At 33.2% G+C, this 18,028-nt stretch overlaps 1 protein-coding gene across 4 annotated transcripts in view; it reads right to left on the bottom strand.

The window, feature by feature from the left end:
- Positions 1-18,028, bottom strand: part of KYNU (kynureninase) — a 99,245-nt gene that overhangs the window by 58,920 nt on the left and 22,297 nt on the right. For all 4 annotated transcript variants that reach the window (XR_013993587.1, XR_013993588.1, XM_081052845.1 and 1 more), the window contains exons 3-5: positions 15,156-15,276; positions 9,496-9,578; positions 1,244-1,305 (exon numbers count right to left, since the gene is read on the bottom strand). Coding sequence is in view for 2 of the 4 variants with exons in the window: in XM_081052845.1 (XP_080908971.1) it covers positions 1,244-1,305; positions 9,496-9,578; positions 15,156-15,276 (266 nt within the window). In the remaining 2 variants the exon portion in view is untranslated. The remainder of the gene's footprint in view (positions 1-1,243; positions 1,306-9,495; positions 9,579-15,155; positions 15,277-18,028) is intronic.

The following is an 18,028-nucleotide window of genomic DNA, read 5'->3' as shown; positions in this document are numbered from 1 at the left end:
CCCATGGCTCCTGGAGAATGAAACTGACAATGATAAGAATGAACATGATTGCTATGGCTAATTAAGTGTTGGTCATTGGCCTGGGTGCTAAAGCAATTTTCACATATTATTAGATTTCATATTTGTGCATATCTATAAGGAGATATTGTTGTCCTCATTTTTACAGAGGAGAAAATTAAGATTTAGAAATGGAAAAAAAATGTCTAAAGTCAACAAGTAAAATTGAGTAAATTAACTGGGAGTGAAATCCAAGGGTTTCTGAACTTAAAACTATATTTATCATGATACTTACATGCTCCATAAGCATGTTCTTTCAGTCATGTTTAATAATCATTTCTCCATTTTACTAAAATAAAATATTAATATCTTCATTGTGCATCTTGGCCATGTAGACATGATTTTGATGAGGTTAAAAGGGATCAAATATATGGTGATAGAAGGAGAACTGACTCTGGGTGGTGAATACATAATGTGATATATAGATGATGTAATACAGAATTGTACACCTGAAACCTATGTAACTTTACTAACAATTGTCACCCCAATAAACTTTAATTAACAAAAGAAAAAAAAACTTTATTATGGACATTGGAAAAAAACTTATTTAAAAAATAAAAATATTCAAAGCATTAAGCAACTAATATAGTCACCATATTCCAAATCAAGAATATATTTGACATTTTAAGGTGTGTGTGTGTGTGTGTGTGTGTGTATGTACACACACTTATTAAATAGTTAGGATGTAAGAAGCACTTTAAAACAGGAAGTCATTTAAGATTATACTTGCATGTCCTTTTTCTCCAATTTAGTTTTATTTTCATTTTTTTAACTTACTCCCCAAAAATTAATCTACAAAAACATACTGATCCATGAGCCTATCCTGCTATATCATCCAGCTTATTGGAAAACTGTCTTTCTAAAGAGCTCGGTATTTACTAGCATTTGTACATCATCGTTTTGTGTGCTTGAAAGCAGTTTTGCTTTGCACCCACTATAGCTTTTATTCCTTATGTTCTGCGATAAGAGCTGTTCATTATTCTAAAGCTCTTTGCAAGAGTCAGCTCTCCCATGATTACGAAGACGCCATTCTATCATGGTCCAGCATTTCCTGGTAAAAATGAAAATAACCTCACAACTTATTTTTAAATGAGTAAACCATCAGATGCTCATGAATTAAAGATAGAAAAATGTCAGATTCTGTAAACTTAATATATACTAAACATTGGTGGGAAAGGAAACTTACCAGTAGAAGATGTAAATTAACAGTCAAAGCATTCATTAGGACTATTTCTTTCTCATTGGCTCCTGCAAAGTAAATGTGTCATAATTTAAATTGTTTTATTCATGCTAAAGATAGTTAGAAAAACCACTCCTTCATCTTTAATGTTTTTAGAGATAAGGGCATATTTGATGTGCCGTCACAAAGAAATTGGTTTTCCCACTTGACTCATTTTTATCAAATGATATCTGGACTTACATGCACATAGCTAGCTAAAAATCATATTTTCTCTTTGATATAGCAAATAATAACAACAAAATAATGAAGCATTTGCTTTTTCCTGAAAACTGAAAATAATTTATCCTGTTATCAGCTAGTTTGTCAAATTCCCACAAAGCACATTTTTGTGGTAAGTGTATTTCTAAAAGAAATCTTAAAAGAAATGAAGGCCAATCACACTTTTAAAGCCAGTTGCTTCTAGCATCAAATTAAAATTCACCTTTAATAAAAGAAGCCTACTTTGCCAAACATATTTCACTCTTATTAAAGTGAGATACATAATAATTTATAAGCCAAAAGAACTAGAAAATAAAATACAAATAGCTAAAGTCTATAGCTATAGCTGAGTCTTATTCATACACATTGATTTAAGATAACTAACATAGATATGTATTGTCTCATAGAGAAAATATGCAAAATTAAGATATCTACTACCCAAAGTTAATATGATCTAATTCCTATTACTGAAGATTTCGGTACTAGAAACAAACCCAGAGACAAAGCATATATTGTATACTAAAGAATTAAGAGTATAATAACAACAATAACAATACTTTCCCTATTTTTAGTTCTTATGATGTCTCTTAAAGGAAATTAGACCTGTGTAATAGGAATAATGTCTCTTTAGCATCATTGAGAAAAATGGGCTATGAGCTTTAATGTTTGTAAGACTGTATTAGGTGTTAGAGAAAATGTATAAAACAAGTTCTACATTTTTGAATCCAAAGAGATACTTCTGCTCTAGTTGCATTTTAAAAGAATAGACTGTAAGTGGAATAATTAATCTAATTAATAGATTCCAGGATAAGTTCACTTGAGGCGAGGCCACTGGAAAGAAGTGTACAACTTAGGAATGTGGATTTTAACATAACCATTTTAAGGAAGGACCCATGTTTTCATTTAGTCAAAACACACACACACAAGAAAAAAAAAAAACACCTTGTTGCATTGGCTGATGGATTTCCCCATTTGATGTGCAAGGCTGGTAAACAAGAGGTAGGTGTGTCCCCAGTCATTGTAAGGTGTATAGTGTCTGAAGTCAAGGGGTGATAGGAATCTCCTAGCACTAAATACAATTTCCTAGCACTAAATACAATTTCTCTTAAACATACTGGATAGATATGAGTATGATAAGTTTATGTTGTACACAGTTATATATGTTTTCCCCTACAATATGAAAATTTTTTGAGCCATTGTAAAATACATGATACCAACTTTATTATGGTTGTTTCTTTGCATTATGGTATAAATTATTACTATTATTTTTAAAATAAAACATTATGTAAGATATATAATCTAATATTATTCTTAACTCCTTGTTAGTTATCTACATGCATCTTTTCTAAAAACCATTTATTTCAATTTAAAAAACTGCTTTGGCACGGAGATTGGAAGGAGGAAAGGAAGGAAACATAAACATAAAGAGAGAAGAATTACTAGAAAGGGAATCAGTTGAAAGAACGCACTGTAATGAGGGAAGTAACAAATGAAAATAAAGAAATGGAAGAGTAAGGAAGGGGTAGGGGCAACTTTCTACAGAAGCTCAGACGTTCCATTTTTCCTTAACAATTATATTCTAATTAAAATAATTATAGATTCCTGGAAGACTTTAGTCCTCCAAACAATACAGCATTCGTTTGGGATCACTTAAAATTTTTCTTGCACGGGAATGTGAAGAACCAGATGTGTTGGGCTGAATTAACCTAGACATACGCTTGGCAGTGTGCTTTCCTCCTCTCACATTCAATGGCTTATTAACACGGAATCAATTCTTTGTAAATAATCCCTCATTGACTTGAATGATTTATGGGCCCACCTGCACAAAAATTATTCCGCCTTTAAATTCACTTTAAATTAAGTTCAACCAAGTGCTTCACAAATGCTCTCCTCATTCCACCGAACTCTATCAAGGACTGGGTCAGTCTAACATGTGAACATGCAAACACATGTATATCTGAGGGTGGTGTTGATGCTAAAGTTTCAAAACATTAATTGAAATGTTTATTCCAAATATAACCTAAAGGCGCTGAATAATGAAGTATTCTTATCAAGTGCCACAAATCATACTGATTTTTAGTGTATTTTTGTAAGGAACTTTACCTGATTGACTCATCTCTTTTAGTTCAAATTGTATTTCTCAAACCAACATTGCTCTTCTAACATATTTCAGTATTATCAGAATTCCATACAAAAATAAACATTTTTTTAAAAAAGTGAACTGAAATTCTTTCATGTTGTTTTTCTTTGTACTCTTCTTTCACCTAAGAGTTGTTTTTTTCAAAATTAATGTTGCAACATCACGAACTACAAGTATTGGAGGGCATGAATTTTTTAAAGCTTCCAAAAAGATTATTAAGCTTTGAAAGACTTTACTTTGAAGATCATCAACAACTCACTGCAGTAAATGTCAAGCTTTGAATCACTTCACCTGAGATTGGGGGTGAGCCAAGACTCTTATGTGAAGAGTGAGATCCTGCTTGTTTATTTATTGAACATAAGTTTGTGCTTTACCAGAAGGTGAAACATGGTTAAACGCAAGCTGTGCCTTCTTGTCTCAGTACCTGGCAAGCTAAAGTATATTGAGAAGTGCCAACACTTCTAATTATGTGACTTGTATTATCTCAGGTAGTCTTCACAGTAACCTGATAAAGTATCTACTTTGATTTTTTACATTTTATCAGTGAGGAAACTGACATCCAAAGAGATGCAGTAACTTTCCTAAAGTCTCACAGATAGAAAGTAGTAGACAAAAACTTACACTCATGTAGAAAAAAAATGCAATTAATATCTTTTGTTCAAGATTACATCTGTCTATGTTATCTACTTTCTGTTAGTCAAATACAGAGGTCCATGTTCATCACCGACTTCTCTCTGCGTCTAATTAGAATCTAATTTCAAATATATTGTAAAATGAGGATGACAGTGCCCCCAGCATTTGATAACAGGGTTTATGAACTGCCATACTATTTTCTGTATATTTTATTAAACAGATGGAAATGTGATTGTGGATCTGGTTTTAAGGTTTGTACTTAGGCAAAGTCGGAGAACTTTCCACTCTATTTTTCAAGTAGCAAATTCCTGTGACTTCTAGAAGTGGCTACTGCATGGCTGAGCATTCACAACTGTTTGGAGAGAGCTTCCAGGGATTATTGCTTCTCTAAAGATCAACCACAAATTTCATAAATCAAATTTATGTTCACATTACAGCATTTTTATAAGCCAGAATGCTTGTGATTTTTATGTACCCAGGGAGAAGTAGGCTTGATAATAATACTAATAATATTCTTCAGCAATTTTATTTCTAGCATCTTGATAATATGACATTAATTATAAGCAAAAGTTATTCCATATTTTGCAGAACTGTGGGCTCTGTGTACAATGTTTTCTTAATAATTTTTCTTCCCCTATGAAATTGAAATTCTTTACTATGTCTATGAATAAATATGGTTGCTCATTGTCTCTTCCTTCTCTCTATTCATTCTTTTGGTTTTTACACATAATAATTTTTATTATTCTCCTCTTACTTCTTTTTGAAATATTTTATGGTAAAATAAAGGTTTTGATTTTAAGAATTTGGGAGATTCAATCATAGCCCAAAATACACGAATTGTTTACTTGCTCATGACACATTTAGCCTAGCAAGTAGCAAAAATAAATAGGACTTTTGCTGCTCTTTACTGTAGTTACCATGTAATTATTTTAATTATATTGTGATTTGTACCACATTTACTTGCAAAGAGGGTTACAGGTTTCTTGTATTACCACGTGAGGAAAAATAATAAAAAGCAGATATAGAGTACAATATATGCAGATAAGAAACAAATTAGAAGCTTTTAAATTTTTTTTTTATTCAAACTTGACCAAATTTTCTTAGAACTTCCTAGTAATGAAGGCAATAAGGGAACCTGCATGAGGTTTGCAACAAAAAGATAAACACGACCCACACAAGCAATGTCCTGAATCTGTTTCTACTAAAGAAAAAAGTGAACTCATTCATTTTTCAATTTGACTTAAGAATCATTTCTCTGACTAATATATACAATTGTAAGGTAAGAAAAATTGGGGGGATGTGGGGAGGTAATAGTTACCAAAATTTAAAAGAAAATACAAAACTTTTAAAATATTGCTCGTAATATACTTTTATAGACACTTTCAATTTTTATGCCTTTGGTCAACAAGAAAGTAGAAATATTTTCCCTGATAAAACCTGAATTGTAGAGACCAAAACAAACACTTAATAAAATAACGATTAAACTAAAGATTATTTTCATTCACTGACAATATTTCAAATGAAATATGACAAAAATACAGAAAATTAAAATAAGTTTTTTCCATATAAGTTGTAACTGTGTATTGTATTTTAATAACAAACAAAACCTCCTAAAGCTAGAATTAATAAATATTCTTAAGAAAATTAAATAAGTTCAGACTCTTTACCCTTCTAAACAAATATGGACACTTTTTGTGTTTTTCTTTCCATTTTCCTTACTAATGACAATGAGAGGTGACTGGTTTGACATTTCAGGGGTCATTGTTATATATGTATATTTACTGGACATCAAAACATGTGTACATTTAATAAGTAGCAATAGAGTTATAAACTTTTAAATAGTCAAAAGAAATCTTTTTGCCAGGTTTATTTACTTCATAAATAAATCTCACAAAATAATACCAACTTACCACTTCCCTGGACTTTATATAAACATCCAAACTCCTCTTTAGAGAATTAAAATACTAAGCATAACATAACAGGATTAGAATGGAATTTATGTTCTGAAAGCATACCTAGTAAAGTAAGATCTACAGTTAAGGAAAACATATATTTTCAGGTCAAACTATCCCAAGATTTTTTTCAGTTTTTTTATGTACATTTGAATGACCATAAGTGGCTTCTAAATATGAACACAAGTGAAAGCATTATTAAACAACTATTCAACACACCTTTAGACACAATCTAGGATTGTTCGGGTGGTAATTTCTATGTTAGAATATATACTCCTCTAAGTAATGCTGAGACTGATCAGATGTTGTGTTCCCTAGAACCTGAGTGGTCTGGCAGGAAACGTTCAGTTTTCGCCTTTATCTGCCCTGGCTCACAAAAATTCTGGCTTTGAGTCCCAGTCCCAGGCATCCAGGGCTGAGCAGATTCTCTCTGGGGCTTCAGGGGAAGGTCCTGGACTCAGGCCATACACACAGACTGGCTCCCCTGAGCTGCCCCTGAAAGGCTTTCTAGGCAGGCTTTCAAGGGCTCCTTTCTTCAGCAATGGCTGTGTTTCTGTTCTGTAGGAACTTCTATTTATTTTTTGTAATGTTACTATAAAATAACACAATCCTAGATTGTGTTTAAAGGTGTGTTGAATAGTTGTTTAATAATGCTTTCACTTGTGTTCATATTTAGAAGCCACTTATGGTCATTCAAATGTACATAAAAAAACTGAAAAAAATCTTGGAATAGTTTGACCTGAAAACATATGTTTTGTTAACTTAGTTTTTCTATCCTTTCTCTGTGTCTGAAATAGAAGGGATTATTTTCAGTTTGTACTTAATCTATTAGTATTCTGATCCTGTAATAAAAAACACATAAAACAGAAATGTGCACAGTGTAATAATTACTCAATAATAATGAGTAGGAAATAGAGCTTGCTTTAGCTTGCAACCCTTTTATGGAGTTTTCCTTATTTTTCAAAACATTTTGAATAGATAACAGTCATATGGTTCATAAACTAAAAACAGAATTTCCTTAAAAGTCTGGTAAGTTGGGCCGCTTTAAACATGAGTGTGTTCTACTTTGTACATGTGCTGGGATGTGATCCTATTGGGACATTGTACTGGGAAATCTTATGTCAGAACGTTGAGGTTGTTCACATATCACAGAGAAGATGTTTCCAGTCTCCTGCATGGTTATTGGCTGCTAAATTAGAAGTGGATAAACATTTGTTTAATTCTTTTGTTTTCACCACGGAATATGTTATGGACAGACTGTGTACTCCCAAAATTCATATGTTAAATATTTAATCCCAAATATGACTGGATTTGAGAATAGGGCCTAAGTGGAAGTAATGAAGGTTGAATGAAGTTATAAAGGTGAGGCCTTAATCTGACAGGACTGGTGTTCTTATAATAGACGAAAGGACACCAGAGTTTTCTTTCTCTCTGAGTGTGTACAAAGGAAATTTCAAGTGAGGACACAGATGGCAGCATCTACAAGCCAGGAAGAGACTCCAAACCAGAAATCCACCCTTGATCTTGGACTTCTAGCCTCCATCCAGGACTGAGGGAAAATAAATTTCTGTTGTTTAAGATACCCAGTCTGTGGCATTTTGTTACAGCAGTCTCAGCTAACACAGTATACTACATATCCTCCCCTGGGAACCTTTCTTCTCCCTTCTGCAGAGACTCATCCAGTTGTCTCCTGGAGTAGGGGTGGGGAGGAGTTACCTGGCTGCACGGAGTGAGCAAGGGGATCTGGTATTCCAACTACATTTTAAACAGACTTCCAACAACAAACCTCTCTGTTTTTATTCCTATTTTCATTCCCACTTCTAGAAGTGCTTATTATGAGCAATGCCCAAGCTTTGGAAGGATCTGCAGTGTAAACAGGTGGCTCTCCATTTTTTTACCCACCATTGGGAGATTAGGATTTGGTTTGCTTTTTTTTTTCAACAAGACAGTTACCATTTGTCCACCTGCTTTCCGGCTCCTAAAATGTCGCTGTCATCTCCTTTGCCATTTCATTCTATTTCTCCATGGGTTTAGACATTCCCCCCCTAATTCCATTTAAAAGTTGTTTATTGACATTTCAGCAAAAAAAGAGTACTCAAATGCATTTGTTCAGTCCCCCATCATTAATTGGAAATTGCCTTTTTTGAAGCACTAACCCCAATGATTAACTTTACATTTCTTTGTACTACATGGTTATGTGTATATACTAAGTTTACGTTTTTTTGTCTCTTTCATTTATGGGAGTACCATGAGGATAAGGAAGGTAAGAACGTGTTAGGGCCTACTGCAAGTCCTGACACATATCAGAGGTTCCATAATTATTTTGTGAATAAATGAGATATTCCCAGATTTTCATGATTGCCAACTGACCTAATTCTTTCTGGATGTAAGATCTACTTTCCCTACTCTAATACCATTTTCTCCCCAGCTCAAGTTGATTTTCTCTTCTGATTACTGCCCGAGATACAATTGGGGTGAAACAATAAAGATATTTTTATACATGCCTATAAGGGAGTGAGGTTTGAAAAAACATTTTGAAAGTTAGGGTTTTTCTAAGTCCTCCATATACTTCCAAATAAAACCACTCCAATTATTTAAATGTCATTAATTTTTTTGTGTGTGTAATATCCTAAATTTCATATAAGATTTCAGGCATTATGGAATATTCATTCAACCCAATTAAATAAATAGCTCTTTTTTGAAATGTTAACACATCTACCATCCAAAACTATATTGAATACCACTAACGGTACACATAACTCACTTTGGGAAACACATTATAGACCAAAAAACAGCATAAACTGTATTATTTTCAACAATGCTCACCCTAATTTTAAATAGATTACCACAGTTTAAATTGAAATGAGACAAAAAAAAAAAAAAGATTGGTGTTTTAAATCCTTAGCAAGTGAAGGTTAGTGTTTGTTTTACCATATGATAAAATCTTAGAAATTTCATTTTAAGTGAATTTTATGAAATTTGTTTCATTATAATAAATGAATACAATGAATGTGTTATTCATTGGGGAACAAACTTTCATTTTTAAAATGTACAAGAAAAAAGTAATAACATATTTTGTTTTTGTGCCAAATGACACAGTTATGCTCTCTATAGCAATCAAGTCTTTAGGAAAGGTAGGCTTACTCTTTACTGTGATGGGTTAAAATAGAAAATTAATATGCTCTTCCATAAGATTTTGGCTTTGTAATCTATGTTTATCACTAAATGATAATCTCTTTACAATTGCTTTGGAAAAAAATTAATTTTGTACTTACCGACAATGTCTGTCATGAGGCCTAAAATATTCTCATCAGCTGTAATCCAAGGCCATTTCCCTATGTTATGACCAAAGACTCCCCTGAAATTGAAAAGGGACATAAACAGTCTTAGCTTGTGCGGGGTATGTATATGTGTGTGTGCACACGTGTGTGATTTTTCAAATATCAGCATTAGCAACTGGACATTTTTAACTGAGTCTTTGTAATGTTTTAGTAATTATATAAAAGCATGCTTTCTAAAACCAAAAGTAATACTTGAGAACTCTGTGCTAAAACTTCTCATCTTTAATTTTTTTTAATTTCCTTTTTGTTGGAAGTTAAAGAAGATTGTCCATAAACTATTTCATCATCATCATCCTTACTTTAGAATCTAAGCTGTTATTTTTTCTCTTTTATTTTGAAAATTTCACCACTATTTGAATACTCTACTTATATACCTGTAACATATGTAGTATTTATACTAAAACATACCTATTTTTGAGGCTAGAGATAAATATTATATGTTCAATTTTAATACATAACTACAATCTGTAAATTAAATAAAATATATATATAAAATGTTAACTATACTCATAATGACATTTTAAGTAGATAAAGAAACTTGGCAATAATCAAAGCCACTACTACACCTTGACCTATTTTCTAACAATTTCATCTACCATATTCCAGCTTAATTTCATTATCCCAATAAGTATCCTAGTAGGTTTAATGGTAAAACGCAAAATACATAAGATAACTTTAACTCTCAAAAACTTTCTATCAAATGAGGAAGGCAAATACATTTGAAACAGAGAAGAAATTAAAACAAAAGTTCAATATGGGAATTATTATAAACTTGTATCTTAGGAAGCTCTAAATTAGATTGTTCTTAATTCTTTAAAAATTCAGAAACTATGTAAACTTAGAAGAAAGGAATGAGTATATATTTCTCATATACTGCAAACTGTGACTCCATGCTCTGAAATTCAGTAAGCTGGCATTGGTGAACCTCCTCTTAGAAGTAAAAGGTAACAGAATACTCAGATGTCTCCCAAAAATGTTTCTGTGGTACATTGATTATCTTGAACTGTAAGCACTTGAAAAATATCAAATATAGGGTGGAGCTTTCTGTAAACTCTCCAATCTGCCTAAAAACAGGTCCTCTGAAAAGAACTCAATTTTCATAAATCCTCTACTTATGGATTTTATCAACCAAGGAAGATTGACTCTTATCACAGAAGAGATTAGAAGTCAACACCACACCCAGACAAACTTTGACACAAACTCCATGTCTCCTATCTGTTTTTCAGGGGTCCATTCATTTTTCCTGAAAATCATTTACTCTCCCCTAAGAGGCCTTCATTAGCCCTCCCCTTTCCATAGTAAGATGGAATTTAAGCCTGAATTCTAAACCACCTCAGGGAGTTACTCATTTTCCCCTGGGTCTCTCCCATGTATACATGAGGGATACGTGTTAATAAACTTATTTGTTTTTTTCTTTTGTTACCTGTCTTTTATTACAAGGGTCTCAGCTAAGAACTCAGAAGGGTAGGTGAAAATTTATTTTTCTTCTCCTAGAGATCAGTGAGAGAACTGGAGGAGAGGAGCCCTGTTTTGTGTTTTATAGACTTTGCTGATTTTCATGATGGGAATACTACCATTGTGGCCAATTTCAGGGTATCAACAAAATTCCTGAATATTTAACAATTGGCATTCATCACCTGGTTGGAGTCAATTCCTGGTCACTACTTGTTAGGAGACTATATTTATTAGAAGCTTAGGGTCTAATTTCCCACTTGTGTAAAAGTAAATGGGTGATAATATGTATCTTAACAGATTGCCCTGAAAAATAAGTAACATGTAAAAAAGACTGGTACATAATATCCTTTTTCTGAGTCTTCTTTCCTAATGTAATTCTAACACTAAAATTCCTTTCATGGGCATGTAGTGTATAATACAATTTTTAAGCTAATATTTCAATTACCATATAAACTGAGATGAAGGAAGAGGACTTTCTTTGAGGACATACATAAACTACAAGAACTAAGGAGTAAGAGAAGAGCAGTTGTTAGTTATTATTATTCATATTATTATTAGATAGTTTGCAGCATGCCTCATTCTTGACTTCCAATATAAATGCTAAAGACAAAAATCATTATCATTAAAAGGTAGTTAAAGGCAGATACTTGGATCCTTTTTTATTTTAATCACATAGAGCTTCATGGCCTTTGCTGATAGCACAATACATCTTATTACATTTAGGTAGTAAAACTCTATGTTCTGCCTCAGAGAATTTATATCTCAGAATATTATGCCACCTACTTCTCACTCTGTTAGACACCGTGGTAGTGGTAATAATCTTTAAGGACATGTTTCTTCCTGCAGTGCTTTTGACATCTCCCTCCCTTTAAAATATCACACAGAGTCTGCTTCTTCATTTGGCAGGCCACTAGCCTGGGGTAATGAAATGTATTTAAAAAGTGTTACCCAAATAAGCTCAAAGTAAAGTGGCCTGTCATTAGAAAGAGTTGATGTAGATTATTGAGCAGTTATAAACATTAGTATTAGAGTTAAGAAAAAGATTATATTGCTCTCAGTCAAAACTGCTTAAAACAGTTATAGCAGAGTTGCAGTCTTCATTTACAAATACTGGAAAGGAAGACAGAATGGGGAAGAATTAACTCACTACCACAGCATCAGTCATTGCTAGGAGTGGGGTATTCCCTGAGATGTCTACAAAGCAGTATTTGCTCATGAAATTGGATTGCAGGACATTAAATCTAATTAGGAGCTTAATAGAAATGTGGATCCTCTTTAAAATAGGACTATGCTTTAACCATCCTACAAAATGAAAAGTAGCCTTGCTTTTAAAAGCTCTCTTCCTCCCCATAAGTAAATAAACAAGAATTCACAGTCTTCCTTCATGACATCACAACTGTTTTTTTCTGTGACCCAAATGATGATTAACCAACACAGATATTAGGAAAATCTTTGTAACATCACACCACGTACTCTGTTACTCATACTGAAGGGAGGCAGAATATGCCGCACTAAAATTTTCCTCTTTGGCATAAGGATTGTTTTGAGATACAGATACTTGAAAAACAGCAAATGCAGGGAGTTTGCCTCTGACCTCCCCTTATCTACCTAAAGACACATCTTCCAAAAGGAACTCAGTTGTCATAAATCCCCTCCCCAGGAGTTTCATCAACCAGGGAAGATTGAGTCTTGTCACAGGAGAAGAGACTATAAATTGACACCGCCCCCAAACTGTCACACGCTATCATACTTCCCATCTATTCTTCTGAGGGCCCCATTCCTCTTTCCTAAAAATCATTTACTCTCTCCTAGGTGGCCTACATCTCCCAACTCTTCTCCTCTTAAGATGATATATAAGCTCTCAAATCTCACTGCTTTTTTGGGTATTCACTTTTTCTTTTCCTGTGATGCCCTCATGCACATGTTAAAAATTAGTAAATGTACATGCCTTTTCTTATGTTCTTTCTCCTGTGAATCTGCCTAACGTCAGTTTATTTCGTAGACTCAGCTATCAAACCTAAGAAGGTAGAGGGAATGCCTTTCCTCCCCTATATGCACAATTTTTTGTTAAAGAAGGAAACACTTCAAGAGATGGAGATGCAGTGTGCGCAGCAGCACCCCTCTCCAGTGTGTTTCCCCAGTGCCCTTTTTGTACACACACCGCCATGTAAAGTCAGTCATTTTATGCAAACCAGGATATTTGTTCCTAATACTGGCATGTAGTTCAGTAGGCCATTTACCTCTTTAAATAATCCTACGCAAAATGTCACAAATCTTAGAAGAATCCCTATAAAGATACAGTACAGGGCATTTTTGCTCCTATGAAAAAATGAAAATCAATTGTCTAGCAGATATGACAACACCTTAGACCTAAAATATTGTGATTACAATTTAGGGACATAACAAATTTCTCAACTTACACCATGCACTTTAAGACTGATGTATCTTTCCCTTCTAGATGAACTTTACCACTATGGTTATTAACCCATGCTAATTCATCCTTTAAATAATCTAGGCCATTAGTAAATATCTAATGTAAAATGTTCTCAAAACACTCTTTAAGCTTATCGCCTACTCATTCTAGCAGACCCACAGGGTCTAAGCATATCGATCTCGTTTCTTATTGTTGTAACACTATTTTGCAAATATTTAATTATATATCGAGTAGATCAAATAGCACTAAATATTTTCTATTTCAGAATATTATCTAAATACATTAAGTCTACAATGAGGATTAACTATTTTTATTAACTATGACCACCATTTTTAAAATCCTAAAATCTGCTTGTGGAAAATGCTTTCAAATGTAGTGATATTTATTTTCTAAAGTATGCATAAAAGTTATGCAAATAACATTATAGCAGACTTAATAAATTATGTAAACCTCTATCATTTTTGTATTAAGCTGTGAACTTATAATTTTAACCATTAAAATTAAGAACCTTGCAGCATTGTCTAATAGCTGTGTAAGTAATTATTTGCACATTCAGTGTAAACTAACTTTAAAAAAATAGATACTATTCCCAATATGAAAGACCAGTGGCATAAAGAATAAAGAGAGAAGGAAAGAACATTCTGAGTTTCTATGAGAGTCACATATCTTGCCTTTGGAATTCTTACATGGCTCTGTTTCATCTTCCCGATTTTTTTTTCTGACCTTCAGGTCTGACTGCCCTTCATAACGACTTTTCAAATTCTAATAACCAGAAAATATTTTTTAAATATGTCTATTTATTTTTAAATTTTAAATATGTAAAACTTTTAAATAGTATAAAAATTTTAAAATAGTCAAACATATCTTGTACTCATTCTAGTTTCAGCTTTATCGGTAGTCACCAGGGAAGGCTAAGACGTACCTATGATTAAGGGTTTATAATACAGCTAATAGACATCTCTAAACTGACTATTAATGCAATGGACATATGGGAGGGTTACCTGTGTGGCTGAACCAGGTTGGGATTAAAGAGGGTAAGCACTCGGGTAAACAGAGTGTATGAAAGGTTTCATAGGCAAGAAAGTAAAAGAACAGAAAAGATAGAGAAAAGAATGAGTGGATACTGATTTGAGATGCCTGCGTGGTTGGAGTGAAGCTGCTTAGCTAAGCACAAATGGAGAATCACCTCAATAATCATGTTCAGTTTAGGGAGGAAGGTGTCTTCCACTCCACTCAACCTCTTGCCCTGTCCCCCACCAATTTTTATTCCCTTCTTTATAAAAATTAGTGTGATAGAGTTTAGCCAAGAACTAATTGTAAAAACACTAAATTAAATCCTAAATGTTAACTCACTTGTTAGTCATTAAAGAAATAAAATAAAATGATTACACGTGTTTTAAAAGTGACAAATTAGGAAAGGAACTTACATTTTTAGTTTTTTTTTATTAGTTTACATTTTTAAATGCTTTAAAAGTTTTCCTCTTAACCTTGTCACTACACTAACTTGCTATATGACCCTATTTACTGATCCTCAGTTATTTAATCAATAAAATGAAAGCATCAAATAACATAATCACTAATATTCCTGACTGCCCTAAAATTCCAGGATTCTATTACACACCTTTCCAAATATTAGACAACCCAGTGTGATTTTTAAAATTATTATATGAGATTTTTGAATGATAGGTTTTGAAATCATACTTACGTTTTGGCCCATTTATCTAATTCTTCTTCGAGATATGTTTTAACCGTTTTTGGTTGAAGGCCAAGAGAATTTCCTGAGAAATAGACGGCATTTTCATCCTTATTCACTAAAGATAAGTCAACTGAAACAGAAAAAAAAATGTAAAAAAAAAAGTTTATTCAATTAATTCACATTCTTCCATTTCGCATTTTGTTAATCCAGTACAAACAATTAATACAATTAACTCCAAGAAGGATAATAAATAACTTCAATTCCTCTCAAGGATAACATCAGGTCCTCTGAAAAATAATTAATATTTTACATTTATATTTTAAAGTATAACTTATGCTTATAGAAGCTTTTGTTGAGATCTCTCATATTTACTTTGTTTCATGACAAAATCTAAATTGGCAACTACTCCTAATTATAAATAGTGAAAGGCATTAGAAAAGAGTTTTAAAAAAATGCATTTTTACAGGAAGTATATCAGCTTATTTAATCAAAATGAAAGGTTAGCAGAATTTAGGCAAGTATTAACCCTCTGAATTAATTGGTGGTATAGTTTTAACAACTATTAAAGAAATCTACCTGATTATTTATATATTTGAAGTAGATATTCTAGATTGTTACATTTTTTGAATGAAAAAATGTAACAATCTAGAATATCTACTTCAAATATGTAAATAGTCATGTAGATGATTATTTAAATAATTTAAATAATTCAATATATCAAATATATCGATATACATACACAGAATGAAAAAAATATAACAGCAAAAATCATTCTCTATATCTATCTTCTTGTTCAAATAAATCAGAAATTTAGTGATTTGTCTCTCTTACAACTCTCCTCAGACTACAACAAACGCAGTTTAGTTAGTTAACTAATCCATGTGCTTAAAATATTGTTCAGAAATATACAAGTTTATAATTGTGCTCTATTAAGCATTGTTTTAATTCTATGGAAAAAAGTTACCTTATGGCTAATATATCATTCAAATCATTTGGTAATATATTTGTCTTTACTTTAGACTACCTAATTAAACCTTTCCTTTTTAAAGACATTCCACCTATTTCAACTTGATCTCTGTTATGGATACTGTGCACCTTTTTCACTGGCATCTGTTAAAACTGACCCAACAAAACAGGTGCAAATATTGTTCACTATTTAAATTGACTGGTTAACAGTTCTTTGTTGACCTAGAGAACAAATATTGAGGGTTTAATTTAGAATTCAGTGCTTCTAATTGGTGTACCATGGGTTAAATTTGAACTAAGCATTCAAATAAGTACATACTGAAGACTAAACATGTGTGTGCGTCAGCCATGTCAGTGATCCAGGATGAGAACGCAACAACCCAGATCTCTGTTCTCATTATCTTATTTTGTTCTTTCATTGCTGATGCTTTTACAGACAAATAGGTAATGGTGTGTCTTTATTTAGAAAGTCGTGTGTGTGTGTGTGTGTGTGTGTGTGTGCTCAGTGTGAGAGAAAAGCAGAATTATACACTAAATTATCTTGTCCCATGCCGGCCCAAAGTATGCTTCATGATAAATTAGCTTTATCTTTCTCACACCTTGGCTCTTCAAACAAATGTCATTTAAGACTCATTCATCCACCTGTGTTATATCTTGTGCAGGTCCTACATTTGTTGGTATTACAGATTTTCTCTCTCTCTTTGTCTGTATTCTTCCACCCCCCCACACTGTCTCCCCCTCCCACCTCCCCACCCCGCCTCTCTCTCTCATAGAACTGCCAGAATGGCTTGTTTCCTTAAAGAAAAGAGAAAATAAAGTTAGCAATGTGAGGATACTGACTGAGGTTGGAAAGAACAACCTCCCACCTTCATACATACCTACTGTACACTCATCTCCCTCTCGTACTTCCCCATCAGTAACTAACCATGGGAAACAATAGCTATGATAGCTTGGGTGGGGGAAATACAGAACTCAAGTGACAGCAGTAAAGAACTGATGAAGGTGTTGCGAGGGCCCTCAGACAGCTGATGTACAAGGAATACATGAGGCATATAGATATTATATTTATAATTATACGGCTCAAAGTTATTCTCCCTTTTCCCCTTCTCTCCCTTCTGTTCCTTAGTTCCTTACTCATTGTTACAACCCAGCTACACTTAACATCTTCCATATATGAGGGGAAAAGGAAATAAATTGAATAAAATGAATTGAATACAGCATTCTCAAATTATGATCAGCTTCTGGATCTTCCTCAATTACAGGATTCTTTATGGGTTCCCTGAGTGTTGGGGGTTCTTCTGCATTTGTGCCAAGGGAAGCCCCTTAAGATACCAGTTATTTGCTAGACCTTGGGGTCAGCCATGACTCATTGCTTCCCATCCTCAAGACTGGCATGTCAATTGTTATTGATTGTCACATCAGTCATTAATGATAATCATTGGCTGCTTTTTTATAGCTAGAGTTCAAGTCTAGAGTCTTCTGCACCAGAGAGTTTGGGTTCTGGATGAGAACATATTTCTTACTGTCAGTGCCAGTTATCTGACTGTTATACAATTCAGCATCTTGTGGTTTCTATTGGATGGCGTATTTAATAGTTTGGGTTCATGGCCTTGGGAGAGTCCCCTTTATGAAAACATTCATTGTATTTATTGTATTCAGTGTCTGTCTCCAAATTTCCCCTTTTTTGTAAGTGATATTAAGTCAGAGCCCACATTAATGACCTCATTTTAACCTGATCGTGTCTATAAAGACAATCTCCAAATAAGGTCACATTCTGTCATACTAGGTTTAGGACTTCAACACATAAATTTTTAGGGGACACAATTCAACCCATAATGCCCTCCTTATAGGTTCACTTAACTTCAAATGGTCTAAGAATCCAAGAGTTTCAGCTTTCTGCAAATAGTTCTCACCTC

This window comes from Rhinolophus hipposideros, assembly GCF_964194185.1.
Source record: "Rhinolophus hipposideros genome assembly, chromosome: 6".
Taxonomy (NCBI): Eukaryota; Metazoa; Chordata; class Mammalia; order Chiroptera; family Rhinolophidae; genus Rhinolophus; species Rhinolophus hipposideros.
This window is presented reverse-complemented; position numbering and strand designations above follow the sequence as displayed.